Source organism: Leguminivora glycinivorella, chromosome 4 (genome assembly GCF_023078275.1).
Source record: "Leguminivora glycinivorella isolate SPB_JAAS2020 chromosome 4, LegGlyc_1.1, whole genome shotgun sequence".
Taxonomy (NCBI): Eukaryota; Metazoa; Arthropoda; class Insecta; order Lepidoptera; family Tortricidae; genus Leguminivora; species Leguminivora glycinivorella.
This window is the reverse complement of record NC_062974.1, coordinates 15,442,185-15,459,621: the sequence shown is the minus strand read 5'-3', so window position 1 is coordinate 15,459,621 and position 17,437 is coordinate 15,442,185. Positions and strand designations below refer to the sequence as shown.

The following is a 17,437-nucleotide window of genomic DNA, read 5'->3' as shown; positions in this document are numbered from 1 at the left end:
TTCGTGCATATCGCCAATTACTCAGGGTTACATGTAATGTATTGCAATAAATATAGGAAATCATCATTGAGCTTCTCGCAGCTTGACGTAACGAAACACTACAACCGCGCGGTGTCCATAAAACCAACACCAAAACTCATTATAATAAAGAGTACTTTCGTACAGTATGGCCACTCTTGCTCCCCGCTGAAAGTGCCGCCCACCCGCTCTCGGTTACCTCACAGTTACCGCCTGTCAAAAACACGAACAGTCGACCTGTCATATCTCACTCATACAAGCGTGGTGCGCGTTCACCTACGCGACCTTAGAATGTGAGCTAGGAACGCGCCTCTTTCATATATTTGATCGCCAGTGTTCGAGTTATGGCCAAAATTAAAAGGGGTGATAGGCCATCAAACTAAAGTCACAGTAAAGTAGTGACGAAAAGCTTAGCAAAAAGATGCTGCTAATTATTTTTAACGAGACTGGAGAAATTTTAATGAGATTTATTTCTAAAATCCAGAAAACTTTAATATTTAAATTTAGAATAGCAGGCCCTTTAGCACAACTTGCCTTGTCGCGCGCGAGTCCATACATCAAGCGCGACTTCAAGTATGAACTTGCGCGCGACAAGGCAAGTTGTGCTAGAGGGGCAGTTCTGCATAAACGGGAGACACAATATCAATGTCGAAGTGAGGTAATACGACCCACTTATTATTTTCTTTAAAGAAAGTACTTGTTTCTACTTCTTGCAAGACTTAAGAATCCAGAATAATAATAGGTAGTGGCCACGTTGGATATAGATGGCACCTAAGTAAATTGTGGACACTGATTATCGCTCTCCATACACAATTGGAAGCAAATTCAGACTAATGCCTCTAATGCTTACTTACCACGCCCAGCACAAATAAGCACTATAGTATAGACACTATAAAGCAAATATATCTAGATTGTAGACTGACCGCAGCTTTAATTGTTTGCGGTGATGATGCCATTATTAGCATAAGATTAGCTATCGCCGGTATTACGCCGAATTAAACCTACTTCAGTTTACTCAATCATAAATGTCACTAAAATTTAACTTTACTAAAAAAAAAATATTTTCGTAGAATTATCTCATACAAACATTACAGCACGCCAATGTCCATACAAGCCTTGTTTGTCTAAATAGGCTGGACACGGTATAAATTAAATTAACACTGTTGGTTCTACCACCTTAATGGCGTCATTGTTGTAAGTCAGTAGTATATATATTATCACTTCAGATGAATTAGGCATTAATACAAGATTAAAGTGCAACGTAACATATACATTATGTTTAACGTTAAACATATAAATTGTGTTTAAGAAATAAATTTTCTTTTTTAAATAAAAGTTAGTTTGATATTTATGTTTGACAAAAAATGCCGCCCTTGTTGTTTTTCTTCTCTGTAATTGAGCTGTATTTAAAAAAAAAATGACTGTATAGTGCCTGTAGGGTGTTACTAACATACTACACCAATCGAACGATTGGAGTTATAACACCCTTAGATCGAAATAGTTATGCCTCAGTCTTAACTAGTCTTAAGCAATATCTTTGCTTCGCTTCAGATCGTTAATAATATACGTAACTTGTACGTCATTGAACATAAACAAAGGATCATTGTCTTTGTCGTCTAGGATCGCAAACAAATGTTTTTCTGCACGCCGTAATGAGGTCAATATAGCTAATTGAAGATGTAAAATTACGCCGCCCGTGCGTAGGCACGGCCCATGCTTTGATTGATCTTGATTGGGGGCGGGTTGTGCCCACAAACATTGCAATTTATGTCAGCTAGCACATAAGTGAAGCACCTACAAATGGAAGCCATATGTCAACGCCTTAAATTAGTTGCTATAGAACCTGTTATCCTTTGTTTCGGGTGTCAGCTTCTAATGGTTTCTCTGTCTGTAAAATAAGGTGTGTCAAATTAATATATTTGCCCGCAGCGGCAGTTCTTGTTACGCGGATGTTAAGGTTTGTAAGTTATAAATAGGAAATGATAGATAATTAATAAGTACTAGCTTTTACCCGCGGCTTCGCCCGCGTAATAAAAGTATTCATTAAGATTTTCATTTGGATCCTTAGGTTTCTCTGTAGGTATATTTATCTGCGATTATTTCGATTGCACATAATACTTTTGCTTGCAATGATTGTAGAAATATTACAAATCGACCACAGCGTAGGTAATTCTATATACGCTGGGGAAACCTTTATAAACATCCCACATAGCCCGTATTTCGACACTATGATCGGTGGGTAAAAAGTATTTTTTTCTATTATCCCTTAAAATTTTTACATTTTGCTTATACTTATCGCAAACGTAATCTTCAAGCAAGCAAACAACGATCGTCTTAGAGCACATTGATTGTAAGAGACCGCCGACCGATTATCCGTATCCCTCTAACGATACCCATATTATCCGTATCCGTATCGCTATCGCTATCCCTATCGCTATCCCTATCCCTATCCCAATCCCAATCCCTATCCCTATCCGTTATCAAGATGTTCAATGATTTCTTATCAAGTGCTAAAATATAAAGTTTCATGGTTTTATCTTTTAAAATTAAGAAATCCCATACAAACTTTCAACCTCTTTTTCAACCCCTTCATCCCTTTTTTTCGAAATAAAAAGTAGCCTATGTTCTGTCTCAGGGTCTAAAGATTGTCTGTTCCAAATTTCATCAAAATCGGTTGCGTGGTTTAAGCGGGAAAGCGTAACAGACAGACAGACAGAGTTACTTTCGCATTTATAATATTAGTATGGAGTATGGATAATTACGAGGAAGCATCTGTATAAATATAGGTACATTACACGATGGTATTATAAAATATAGATAGTTGGAATAATAAATCTCAAAGAGTAATAATTTTTTTGTAGTAGAACCTATGTACCAGTCTTAGGACCTATTTGGTTCGAGAACTCGTAGTTACAATTACAATACATAAATTGTGGTACTTATATGAGTTTGCGCGGCGTGTGAATAGGCCCTTACTGGTAGCTCGCCATACTCACTCATCTTCCTTCCGTTATCCTGGCTTTTTTACACGGTTCGTGAGAGCCTGAGGTCCGCTTCGCGATCGGAATAAGCACTAGGTACGTTTATGACACTATTATTATGGGTAGCTTGAAAACTAAAACTAAAAAGTCAATTTTGAATTTAAAATGTTTCATTAAATTAAACTCGGTTTTTGGTATTTAGAAGATTATATTCTAAATTAATCCAGTTTTTTTTAATACGTGTCTCGCATAATTTTATCCGTATTTCTGTTATAGGATCCGTATCAATTTCACACTTTACATAATAGGATTGATCAATGCTTGGTAGTTTAAATAATAGGTAATACACGGATTATAACTATCCCGATCGCATTATCTCAAAAAAAAACAACCGTAATGTCCATAAGTAGCTGTATGTTCAGTGACTAATACGACTAATAATTTTAGTCTCCATAGAGATGGGAAATATATTTATGCAAAAATATACCTGCCAGTACGTTTGCGGCTATTGAATGTATTAAAATAGCCATAGCCTTGGGCGTTGGTGTACACGCAGGTAAGTTTACTTAGCCGAAGACAGCCACATTAATATTCATTATTATTTGTTATTCATATTACTTAAAAGTGAGAGTCATTCCGCAAAACTAGACCCAATCTTAGAAAGTGACGAAAGTTAATTGATCTTTATTTTTTCGGTGACTAACTACAATGTAATGTTGACGACCGGTCTAATCTGGAGGGTAGTGACTCTGCCTGCTAAGCCAATCCTCAGTCATGGTGGTTTTCCATGCATCCCATACCCATAGTATCATAATACAATAAGCTGTATTAATGTTGTATTACGATCGTCCCCGATTTTGACGACCTTATCCGTAATGGTGGATTCCATTCCGTTTAAATATAGCAATAAATAATTGATTTCAACGTCGGAATTCACATTACATTGCGTACGGATTTTATGACAAGTTTATTGGCAGACCATAAAACTTGCGACGTAGCATGACTCGTTTCTCATTCAAGATTTCTTTTTGGGATTATGAATCATTGGGTTTATTCCTTCCTACTTACATGCAAATAAGTATTGCGACGGATTGAAAAAATACTGTGTAATAGTGACCAGTGACGCGATGATATTTGGTGCTAAAATCAGAGAGTAATAGAATAATTTTCCGCCAGAAATTTTGAAGCGTCACGTTAATAGTGCCTAGATAAGGCAGTACCTACTCAAAATAATTATAAAGATTACCTAATGGATATAAATTGTACCACAGTGAAATATAATAAATACACACTGTTTTATAAGCTAAGTAAAAGAGTTTTTTTACAATACTTTACTAAATTAAAACGAAAACCGTTAGTTCAGTATTTTCAGTAAGGAAGTCAACTTCCTGTTTGTTCACCGCTTAATGTTGATATGACAACTTGGATAGACGAAAAAGTTCTAAAGAGCAATTTATGTTACAGAAAATACCATTTATCATGTTATATGCCCTCGACCTTAGTCGAAGTGTAAATAAACGCTTACCTCCTTACCTACGCTGTAAGCACTTGAAATGAATGAATAATAGATAATATGACAATAACGTTTCACGGATATAATGTACATAATTATATTATTATTTGAATAGCCCTGTATTCCGTAGGTTTAGTTAAATAAATAAACCTTTGAAGTTTGGATTCATGACTAAAATTCGTACAAGGTGCATTTTGACGCCTTTTTAAAAGTTAGCACCTTGACGACGATAACACTGTTGTGTGATGAGCATGACTGTGCTTGTTTACCTTCAGTCAAAATGATTACACGTTGAAAAAAATATTTATCGTAAAGCGTCAAGGAAATGACTACTTTATTTTTGTTTATTTACATAACTATACGATTTGTTGTTATTTGTTATTGTCTCTCCCATTTAAAAGCTTTTATACACAGCAAATTAAAGACTTGACAAAAAACTGGAAATAATAACAACAAATACAATATCTATTGAGTAGCGTTGCCTTAGACTGCTTAACTTGCTTGACATAAGTAACAATTATACTATTTCGTTTTTTTATCATTGGAAAAAAGTTAAAACAATTATATGAACATTTGTTACTGTAAATATGTGCTATTATTATTTATGAAAGCAAATAATTAATAAAAAAGAAAAAAATAAAGTAGAAGTGTATGATTTATAATTGTTACATATTTACTTGTAGGTACTTTAGGTACTACACATTGTTCTTTATTTATACAAATATATGATATAAATTGTGGCAAGATGTGTTATAACTGACTACTTATTCAAAATAAAACACTGAAAATTACCTGATTATTTTTTCCTCCAAATTAATTGCAATAACATTGACGATAACATTGTTCATTTTAATATGCCCTCATGGCAGTTAGAAATGTGGGTATCAATTATAATTGTTTCAAGTCATTCGCTGTGGATTCCGAACTTTTTTTAGCTACATTAGGTATCAGTAGAAGGCAAAATGTATTTTTTTTTATATTACGTAAATTACGTGGTCTCCTATTTATTAATCAATAAGTTTTTGTTACATTCCAAAATTTCTTCAAGTTTATTCGTGAATTTATTAATAAGGGTATAAAGAGAACGTACTAACGTAGATTGTATTACATACTAGCGTTTGCCCACGGCTTCGCTCGCGTTAGAAAGAGACAAAAAGTAGCCTATGTCACTCTCCATCCCTTCGAATATCTCCACTTAAAAAATCACGTCAATTCGTAGCTCCGTTTAGCCGTGAAAGACGGTCAAACAAACAGACACCCACACTTTCCCATTTATAATATTAGTGTGGATTGTAGTATTTGTAGTGCTTCCTAAATTCGGACCCTGATTTCTGTAATTTGCTCACGTGCCAAAAAAAAGTTTTAGAAATGTAGGGGAAAAAGCATCTTCTCAAAAGTTTAAAATATTCTTGATTGCACAACTGCTAAAAATTTATTAGCCTAGCCAACAATTTAAGGTATTTGAGGCAGTTTCTATATGTAGGTGTCATGAATAATTGTGTATTTTCACGTAACGAGGCGGATGTGGAAGCTCGAGGAATTCAATCAGGCAGGCTCCATGTTGTTTGATGTCTCTTGCCACATGTTTGCATGCTTGATTGGAATGCTGCTTCCTTTCATTAGGCCACAGGATGCAATGATAATAAGATTGAATTATAATTAAATGACATGTCCGCTATCCTCTATATGAAGAAGCTACTGATGCAGATCCAGTGACACCTTTATGTGTCCCTCTGATGTCACGCTTGAGATGGATGACTCCTAGATATATGTATTTTAGATTTCATCCACTGTAATTTTTATATCTTATCGGAGGCACAATATACTCGTAGTGAATAAATTAATTAAAAAAATGGATGGCTTTTTTTGAGTTATGTACTAACAACTGTTAATACACTTACACTTAGTCACACTTAGATTTGAAATTGACTCATAGTAAATAATAAAATAGGTAGTTCAAAACGTATTGTTCTTCATTTTTTGTCTGCCTGTTCTGCAAATAAACATGTTATTATGTCTGCGTTTTTTTTTTGTTCAACTTTGTAATTGTATTGCTTTTTTTAATGAAAAATACAATGTGTCGTGTTGTAAACCTGAATCAACAGCGTGCTTGGTGACCCAAGTTAGGTCGTGCCGGTCGTGGAGTATTGTTCCGATTGCGATGTAGTTTATCAACTAGAATCTCGTTTTTGACATAGACCATATTCATATCAATTACAAGTTCAGATAAAGTTCATGATTTTTTAGTCCGTTCTAATACTATTACAACTGTTTTTATAGGTGATCACTAGGTGATACCTACCTACAGACCTATTTTTTACGAGCTAAAGTTACTAAAGATAGAAACTATTCATATTTTTGCAACCGTGTTTTATTTCAAAACAGCGCTACGTTTTTTCAAAAACACTGCTAATTTTCATACTTATAACATCAACTTATTTTCAGACGCCTGCCTACGCTGCCAAGGCGAAAGCAAGAAGGACTCATACGGCAAGCAGGACTGCGTGGTGGTCTGGGGCGAGTGCAATCACAGCTTCCACTTCTGCTGCATGTCGCTGTGGGTGAAGCAGAACAACCGCTGCCCGCTGTGCCAGCAGGAGTGGTCCATACAGCGGATGGGCAAGTGAAGCTTCTGGAATTTCTGGATGCCTTCCTGGTGTCCACGTAACGCAAACTCAGAGCTTGCACGGTGTCAAGTAAAATTAAAATCGTAAGGAATACCGATATTTTGTTGATATGACTTTAACGACCTTTAACCATTACCATAAATATGTATTTATATAATAAAATACTGGTTAAGTTATGAATACAGAGGATATCATTCAATTGCTTTCCTAACTTCCGTTAACGACGTTTAAAATAATAATACCTAACGCTTTAAAGATTTTTTTTTAATTTGTTTTGTATCATTTATAAAAGTCGATATTCAAGTGCACTGTTTGAATCATTGTTTTAGAAGGAAAGACACTATGTTTTTTGCCGCGTAGCGATGAAGGGTCCTCGACTCTTGTCCGTCTCCGACCTTAAAGCGCCCATCGTTATTCGTCACTTGATCGGGTGTCTCCGCGTAACATGGATCCAGAGACAGATAAAGATAAAGACGGATAATCAACATTCAATTTTTTTTATGGTTGTGATGTGAATGTAGGCTTTAGAAGCACTTTCTGACACTAATTCATAGGAGGATGGAGTAAAGTAAAGCGGTCAAGCGGACATGAAAGCGCTGTACAAGTGTACATCTACTTATATACACTACGTTTATATGGATTGTCATTCTTTATTATCTTTTCTCTGATCCGAGTGACCTTTTATTAAACCTCGGAAACGGGTGTCATTAGGTCAGTCGTTCAACTTGTATTTTTTTCCTCGTCAAAGAAACATAGTAAATAAAAAACACAGACCTTGGTTTCAAATAAAATATTACGAGGAAGAAAACAGGATAATCAATAATTTCCGCGTTTAAACTTGTACATATATTGCCTATATCAACCCGACAAATGCACAAGAACCTTGACTGTTTGGTGTTCAATATAGCCTGCAATTCTTGACTTTACTCATCAGTAATGTTAAACGGTTAAGTTAAAGTCATAAATAAAGAACCTTCCAAGTATCATGGAAATTCACCGTGCCGAAGGCAACATTACTTGCAATTAAATGTTTAATTGCCAAAGACTAAGTCTAACAACAATGTTTTAATTATTGAAACTATACAGGATGACACTGTTGTCGAATCATGTCGTTTTATTCGTTTTTTTGTCAAGTATTCAAACTGCCGAATGATCCAAAATCAGAAAGAATTTTTATTTAAATGTGTTAATTTTTCACCTCCCCGCAAAGTTCGGATTTTTTTGTACGACATAGGCTAAGGCTACTCCAGTTATTCTTTGCTCTAATGTTTTACTAATATTGCGTCGTAACTCATCGATTTTGTCGACAGCCATAATGTCAAATCAATTACCACCACTTTAAATCATTGTATTATCGTGGGGGCAATATATACTGTAAGGAGGGGCTATATTTTCTTAAAATTTTAGCACTTTAGTTGAAACATCACCGGCCTGATCCGCCTGATTCCAACTTTAATGTTCCTGCGTCAAAAATTAGCTTTTATTATATGTGGATCGGATCGGACCTACCCCGTTACATAACCACCTCAACCAGTATGTAAATTGTAAGTATTACTTATTTAAAAAAAAGGATGAAATCAATACTAATATTATAAATGGGAAAGTGTGTGTGTCTGTTTGTTTGTCCGTCTTTCACGGCAAAACGAAGCGATGAAGTGACGTGATTTTTTAAGTGGAGATAGTTGAAGGGATGGAGAGCGACATAGGCTATTTGTTTCTTTCTAACGCGAGCGAAGCCGCGGGCAAAAGCTAGTAAAAATATATGCTGAATATTTTTCAGGCCTTAATATGGTAGGTTTTTCAGTGCATTGGGTTTAAAAAGGGATGTTTTTGCGATACAATAACACACGTTAAATAAATGAATAGTTAAATAAATTTATAATATATCAATTTTGTGTGAAATACCTTTACAGCTCTCTCGAGTTACACCGCCTAAAACGCGTTACTTTACAGCCTATTATTACGTATCGAACGACAACATTTAATTGCATATTTGATAAAAATCATTTATTTATTTGGTTACGTAATTAATTCGTTGTTACTTCGCAGTTAATACGAAGGACAGCAGGCTACATTCATTTGGTTTAATTACCTGTGTTACAACCACGACTATAACTATTGATGAGACTAGATACCGTGTAAATGGTGATATAATTCAAATAGAAACGTGAACATAGTGCCTATGTTAGGTGTGAAGAACAAAGAAATATATATGTATTTCTCATTGAGATCAAATATGCAAAATTATCTGGATAATATTTTTAAATGGTAGTCGGACAGTTTTCACTAATGATCATTATGTAATTAAGTTCCATAGGTATCCTTAATGATCGAATATGATTCATCATCAAAATTAACATTGTAAGTCAACACAAACAATAGAAGAGGGTTGCTGAAATACTCGATAACTTCACTATTTACTTATTACCCAAATTTGGAGATGCCATGTTTTATGCTGACAATATACATAAAATATACTTAATGAGAACATTATTTTAATCTTTGTATAAATGATCTACACCTATTCGTACAACGAAAACCTGCCTATTAGACTAGTGAAACTGAACACGATTTGCATGTTAACGCTAGACTAGGTACCTACGTACATTGTTGGCAATTAGCGCAGAACAACAGAACATTTGCTCAAATTTACCGAACTACATACATATGTAAGAGCACATTTAAGCCAGTGTCCAACGAAACTTGAACACCCGACATACATGGCTATGTTTGAGACAAAAGTCGTAAAAGAAACTGGAGCAGGCCAGGCGGTAATTATTTTTATGCTGACATTATATACCGATTAGCTCTCCTTACATTTACAAAAGGAGGTGCGAAGGTTATAGCCGTTTTCTTAGTTCGTCTTACGAGCGAGAGAGACAAGCTTTCGACACGTGTATCTATTCTATCCATTCAATTCCATTCTGCGGCCAGACTGGCTAAATCCAGACAACCTCGAAAAACTAGTTTTGGACGGTCATGTCGCGGGATTGCCTCCTCGTGGCAGATCAGCCATCTGTTACACAAAAATGGTACATTTACATGTATTTGCTCAATTTTTTGAAATTAATAAAGGAAGGCCTTTGACACCAAAGACTATCCGAGGGTTATTTTATTCGTCAAATAAGTATATGCAGGCTGTCATACCAAAATCTTTGGACTTGATCTGACAAAAAATTTTTTGAGACGCCCGGTGTCAGCATGACTAAATTTTTTATGGCCTCATGCTTGTCACTAGCCAACAAGTAGGTAAATACGTAAGTGTCAAAAAGATGGGCGTAGTGATACGTGATTAAAAAAACAATCATGCTGACACCGACCGTAGCTCAAAAAAAAATTGATGCCTACAACAAAAGCAAAAGTCCGTTAACTCTTAATTAGTTTCAGCTGAATATGATCGTAAAGATTACTAGTGAGTACCAGTGTTGATCTAGGACACCGCAGACGAGCCGTAGGCACCAGAGACAAAAGTGGCGCATTTGGTACAGTGCTGGCTACATATTGTACCTACTAATATTACATAATGTATATCAGTAGGTACATAAGCTGCAAAAGTACATGGCGAATTTATCAATTTATTCATAATTTCTCAAATTTGCAACTCACTGTATACCTATTTATTACATTCATACTTTACCCGTATAACTTTATTTTCAACCGACTTCAAAAAAAAGAAGAGGTTCTTAATTTTTCGGGATCTTTTTTTTAAATATTTGTATGTCGTTTCCACCTCACTGTTTTCGATAGGTACCTAGTGCAGTAAGTAGTAAGCATTTGTGCTAGCGATGAAAAAAATGGTCTCACTCATGTAATGGTTTTGCTTTTTCATACTGCTTATATGTATAGTAATATCAGAAAAATGTTATATGCAGTGTCTCATATTATAATTCACTCCATTTCGTTGCATTATTCATCATGGATTTGAACAAAAGTAGGTCATACAACCATTTCGGTCGCAAAATCTTCAAATCAGTAACTAACTGTCAAATGTGACATAACGCGTGGTAATGTCGTGCAAACAATGCGACCGTATTGATACGATAACAAAATGTAGTCGGCGTGTGCACTTGTTACGGTAACAAAAGTGTACGAATCTGTGGCTGTCAATGTCACTGTCAGAACGATTTTTAACGACACTTTATTCACTCCACTCCTAAACCACTGTAACCGCAAATGACAATCTGAAATACGAAGGTTTCTCAAACTGTCTTGTGAAGTTGTGGACTGGTTGCTTTGAATCATTTGAATATGAACGCATTAAATAATAATAAGCAACGACGACCATTTAAGCACTCTTCGACATTTTATAGAAATGTGGGAAAGTTAAGAAAAGTACAGAATGTTAATACAAATAGATAAGCACTTTATAGTTACTTAATGTATTAAATATATAATTTTTAATTCTTATTGATAAAAATGATGTGTAGTGTTGCTTTACACAATAAAAGTAGGTATCAAATGAAATAGAGTATTTACTGTGATATTAATAGATGTCTTGTGAAGTGCATACTAGAGTAAATTCCTATACATAACGTAGTTAGTATTATTCTAACCCTTATTATTTTTAGGCAGAAATGACACAGAAGTTCAGATCGCTGAAATTAATGTTGATAGTAATATTAATGAAAATCGTCGTATATTATATTTTTATGAATGCTGGTAGTTACTACTTAGTATTTGTGACGCAGTTTTCTTTATGTATTGGGTTCTTCTGTTGCGCAATGATAGTTTTTTTTAGTACAGATGCTGCTTTTTTTTAACGCAGTAGTGCGAGCAATGATTCATTTCTTGTCTGGTCGAAACTCTTAGCTTAGATTTAGGTACTGAAAATCGTCGTACGATACACGTGCGAAAAGGACATTCACAACTCGTGTCGATTTAAAACACTCCCTTCGTTCGTGTATTAATTTATCGCTACTCGTATCGATTTTCCTCTTTTCCGCACTTGTATCTACAAGTATATTGTTTGAGTTACAAAAAAAAACACATTATTTACTCTACTACGTTTTATTTATGTCTCTTTAACATTACAAATTTGTGGACACTTATCTCTACAATAATCTTGACAAAAGAAGTTCAGATCGCTGAAAATAATGTTGATAGTAATATTAATAATGACGACTACTTCAACAAGTGTCAATTGTGAAATGCCGCAAAATACTAGTTGCTCTATAGAAGACCATAATAATATGATCCCCGATCCTTTACAACCCAGCAGCTCGGTACGCACGTTACAATTTTTTTTTATCTTCTTTAGTGAGGACAACTGAGTACGACGGCATATTTAATTGTTTATAAAGTTTGAGGATACATGGAAAAAATGAATACAAGAAGCCATTTTGTAAATCCAATAAATATTCACTGCTTTCGGTCACGCGTGTACGCTGCGACCATTTTACGACCGTTTGTTGACCGTTTGGTGACCATTTGGCGACTGTTTTTAACATGGAATATTACCCAGTCTTAATCCTTATTTTAACAACTTTATTGGTTTTCTAGGCATTATTTTTATTATTTCAGTATAGTATATGCACAGGAGCACTAAAACTTCACCAATCAATATAGTTATGTACACAAACACCGAGTAGTCAATATATAATATATAATATAATATTATTGCTGGTTAAACTGAGGTAAATTGATGGCGCGTTGATAAATTTAGACTTATTTTATGAAATCACTCGAGCAATTTAATTGGCCATGGTAATTAGCCCACATTATATTACAAATGCAAACAATATTTATCTTTAACAAATTCTTACGCCATTACATTTTAATGTCAAATGATTTTATTTCTTTTTTACTTTGACGTCTCTGACAGTCGCCATTTGAAAAGAATGAAATGAACGAATGATTTTGGGAAAGTAGTCGCCAAATAGTAACAATGTGTGCACGCGTAGTGCACACTTCTGTCACTTCTGTGACCATTTGTGCCTGTTACCAATCGTCCCCATTTGGGTCGCCTCGACTAAACGTCGACCGTACTGCGACTAAGCATTGAGACCCGAAGACCTGTATGTACACAAAATAGGACGATTTGCGTAGGAACGACGACCGATTATGGTTATATGGGTACTTATAGACAATCTACAAACCAACATACGTCGCTTACTATGTACATGCTTAATACAAAAAAAATCATAAATGTGATACATATATATATTACTGACCAGTACTGAGGTACTTTATTGCACATAGCAACAATTTACAAAGCAACAAAGACACATAAAAATATAACTAGTTTTTATGGAGATATTGAAAATGCCGACTGGATTCTTGTTGACCTTTTCGTTTTTATCCAATATATTAATTATGTAATTATGTATATGATTGGTGAATACTTTAAATACTTACTACGAATAACCTCGAGTATATAATATATAATCTCTCCTAAATACAAAAATACATAGTTACATACAAGTTCAGGAAAGAAGGGGGTGTGGTTTATTTACTAATTCAACTCAAATAACTAATTAGGTAAAAGGCGTCTGAAAGCAAAACTTCCTGAATATTTTAGAGCTGAGCCTTTTCGGCATTCGCACCTGCAAAAACATTAGCTCTGTCTAGCCACTTTTGTGCCCGACTAAATTGCAAATTAAATATTCGCTTAGTCTTAATGATATTTGAGATGACAACAGTTCCTGGTGGCTAGTTTTTGCTTGTTGGTATTATCACCTTGTGTCGAGTGGCATTTTGAACGGATAACAACACGTTTCGCCACACCCGGCCAGGCCTCCATATCGCGCCAATCAGAGACGGCCGCCTAGCACGAGTAATCGCTACTTTCGATTATGTGTTGGATTTCAGCCTTGGTGAATAATGTTGCGTCAGGCTGACTTTGGACGATGAGCGCTTGATAATTTTCGTCAGCCAATTGGAATGTGGAAAAACTGCTCGTCACTTTAATCGCAGTTTCACAATGTGACTAAAATTAGGAAAATATTTTTATTTTCTACCCGAGTACATGTACATGTGTACTTTACACTTTAGCACATATCTGCATCCGCTTAGCTTATTTTAAATAAATACCCCCCTTATAAATAAGATAACGTAGCTTAGTAATTAATACTTAAACATAGCTACAAGGAGATTATGAGATTATCCCGGTGATCTCATTGATTGCAAACATGGTTATCTTTCTGGTTATGATGATGCGTAATACATATATTTAGTGTAAGTACATATTACTTACAATTAAAACCAAAACACCCTATTCTGTACATACTACTTTGTTCGAGCAACTTCTTTGCGTTCGAAGGTGAAACAATTCAATGTTATGTAAACAGTGGACACCATGCAGTCGCGACTCGGTAGTTTTCCATCCCCGATGAATTAATAAGCGACGCTCATGAAACAAAACGCTACTGTATACCAATGCGGTTCACACGTACGGAATACGAACTCGCGCCAGAAAATTCGATGGACATCCGTCGAATGTTCTTCTTGTGGCACCAATGCTATAGGCAATAGGTGCCATCAAATGACAGATTAGATACAGTTACATATATGTCGTAGGGAGAAACATCGTTTAGAATAGGTAGTGCTTAATTTCCTGCCCTATTCTGAACTTTGGTGATTATAATTGTACATCTATCTTAACTCAAGTTTCTTTCATATTTCTTTTGTCTCTCCCATACCTACAGGTAACTATTTCTGCTTTAAAGTTTGTGTTGTTATTTTCTATTTGAATTAGTCGTTTGTCAATTTAATGTTTCTAGAATAATATTATTTACAAGCACATGTCAATCTAAAATATGAAGTGGTCAGTTCTTATCTAGGTTAGAAGAAGTCTACAAGTAGGTATATACATAATTACGTATACGTCATAAATTTCACACTTCCACCTTATCCTTCGAATCCTCAAGCAAACACTTGTCCAGATAGAAAGTAGAGAAACTTTCTTTGTTTGATTTGTTACTAACTACGTGTAAGTATGTACGAACATTATGGATCTCATGGACAAAATAACTAGCCGTTATTTATTTATTATATTTTAGAAACATACAGTCGTTTACAAACAGTACTTATACAATATTGTTAAAGTATACATATAGACCTAGAGTTTCATTAATTTGTTACATAAAATCACAGTCTGTTTTTTTTTAAATGTTACTTAACCAAAACTAAACATTTGAGAGCGTAAGAAAAGGAAAAGGTACATTATTACCTAAACAAAAGCACGTTTTAAAGTATTGATGGAACAAGTGAATATATCCGGAATCTGCGATATCTCGACGGTTACTGAGTGTTTGAAATTTATGGTGGATTAGAGATTCGCTATAACTAACATGTGTGTGACCAGTTCTAAAATCAAGAGTTTTAAGGAACTTTCTTTGTATCCGTTCTAGTCGTTCAATATGGATATTATGATAAGGTTTCCATACTGTATTAGCAAACTCGAGATGACTGCGAACAAAACTGTTAAAGAGGATTTTGTAGGTGGTACTATTTTTAAAAGGTTTACCAACTCTTAGAATGAAGCCCAGTTGTTTGTAAGCTTTTTTTATGACAGAATCTAAATGAGGTATGAACGATAGTTTAGAATCCATTAGAACTCCAAGATCACGGATTAGTGTTACTCTACGCAGGTGATTATTACATAATGTGAAGTTATATTGTGCATTATTTTTTTTTCGTGTAAAGTTTATTACAGAACATTTATTTATATTTAAAAATAAATCATTATCTTTACAGAATGTCTCAAAACTAGTTAAATCATCCTGCAGCAAATAATAATCTTCAACCGTATTTATGACTTTATAAATTTTCGTGTCATCTGCGTAGAGCAAAACCTTTGAGTGTTTGATATATTTATCTAAATCGTTAATAAATAGCGTAAAAAGCAACGGGCCTAAATGAGATCCCTGGGGTACACCGGAACTAATTGTTTTCCATTGAGAAGTGTAACCTGATAATACTACACATTGGCTTCGATTTTCAACGTAAGATTTGATCCAACGAAAAAGGTCTCCGTGTATCCCGAGGTGCCAAAGCTTAAGAAGAAGCTTATTGTGACAAATTTTGTCAAAGGCCTTGGCAAAATCAGTGTACACAGCCTCTACACATGAGCCTCCATCCATTGCGACTAAAATATCATTGGTAAAAGTTAAGAGATTAGTGTCTACCGACCGACCTTTGAAAAAACCATGTTGATTGGGGCTGATATGGTTTTTAACTACTTGAGAAAGCTGGCTAGTGACTATTTTTTCAAAAATTTTGTTGAATTGACACAATTTTGATATAGGCCTAAATTGTTCAATATTGTTGCTAACTTGACCCTTGGGGATAGGCGTCACGAATGCTCTTTTCCAGATTTCGGGAACACAGCCAGATTTAATAGACTTTTGGAAAATAATAGTTAAAGGTATTGCAAGGTTTGCTGAGCATTTTTTTATGAAAATAGGATGAATGCCGTCAGGGCCTGCACCTTTGTTAATATTGATTATATTTAAAAGCCTGTGGACACATGCTCGATCAATGTTTATAGTACACATATCTACTAAGGGTTCGGCGGGTGGTATTAAATTATCGACAAGCAAGCTGCTATGAGATTCCTCAAAAACGGAGTGAAAAAAGTCATTGAATAAATTACAGATTTCTGCACCATCTGAGGTAGCATGATCTTTATATGTCATTGTTTGTGGTAATTTATGTTTAGAATTAATAGATTTTATATAAGACCAAAAATAATTTGGACATGATTTTATTTTATATTCGGAATAAGAAATATAATTTTTGTAACATTGTGCTTCCATTTTTTCTGCTCGTTTACGTAATATCTTAAAAGATTCATAATCCAAAGGATTGCCGTATTTTTTCCAATTCTTATGAAACTTACGTTTTTCACGTAACAACTTTATTAATGGTCTAGTGTGCCACAGCGGAGCGGACGCCGATACGTTGATTCGACGCATAGGGATATAATCACTAATGAGCTGTTTCAAAATATCGTAGAATTTTGTTACACACCTTGTCAAATCAACGTTTTCCATAATATAATACCAATTGATTTTAGATAGTTCTAAGTTGATTTTATTATAATTACCATTCTTAAAATTATAAATACTATTAGGTTTCGGATTAAGAGAGGGTTCAAATTTTAAAAATAAATCTATGGTTAACGCTTTGTGGTGACTATCTTCAGGTGTGAGTGGTAGGTCGCATGGAGTAACTGTACAGTCTGTGCTACACAATATTAAATCTAGAATACGATTATTAATGTTATAAACTCCATTAAACTGTTTTAATTCAGTATAAGATAAAAAGTCGTGCAGGACTCGTGTTGTGTAACTGTTAAC

General features: G+C 34.7%; 1 protein-coding gene across 2 annotated transcripts in view; it reads left to right on the top strand.

The window, feature by feature from the left end:
- The window catches only part of LOC125225079 (RING-box protein 2), a 53,571-nt gene extending 46,252 nt beyond the window's left edge, over positions 1–7,319 (top strand). The window contains exon 2 of one of the 2 annotated variants that reach the window (XM_048128604.1): positions 6,958–7,319. In XM_048128604.1, coding sequence (XP_047984561.1) covers positions 6,958–7,139 — 182 coding nt within the window. In that variant the 3' untranslated portion in view covers positions 7,140–7,319. Of the gene's footprint in view, positions 1–6,956 lie in introns of both variants that reach the window. The other variant, XM_048128605.1, reaches the window with a different exon arrangement.
- Positions 7,320–17,437: the final 10,118 nt, after the last annotated feature.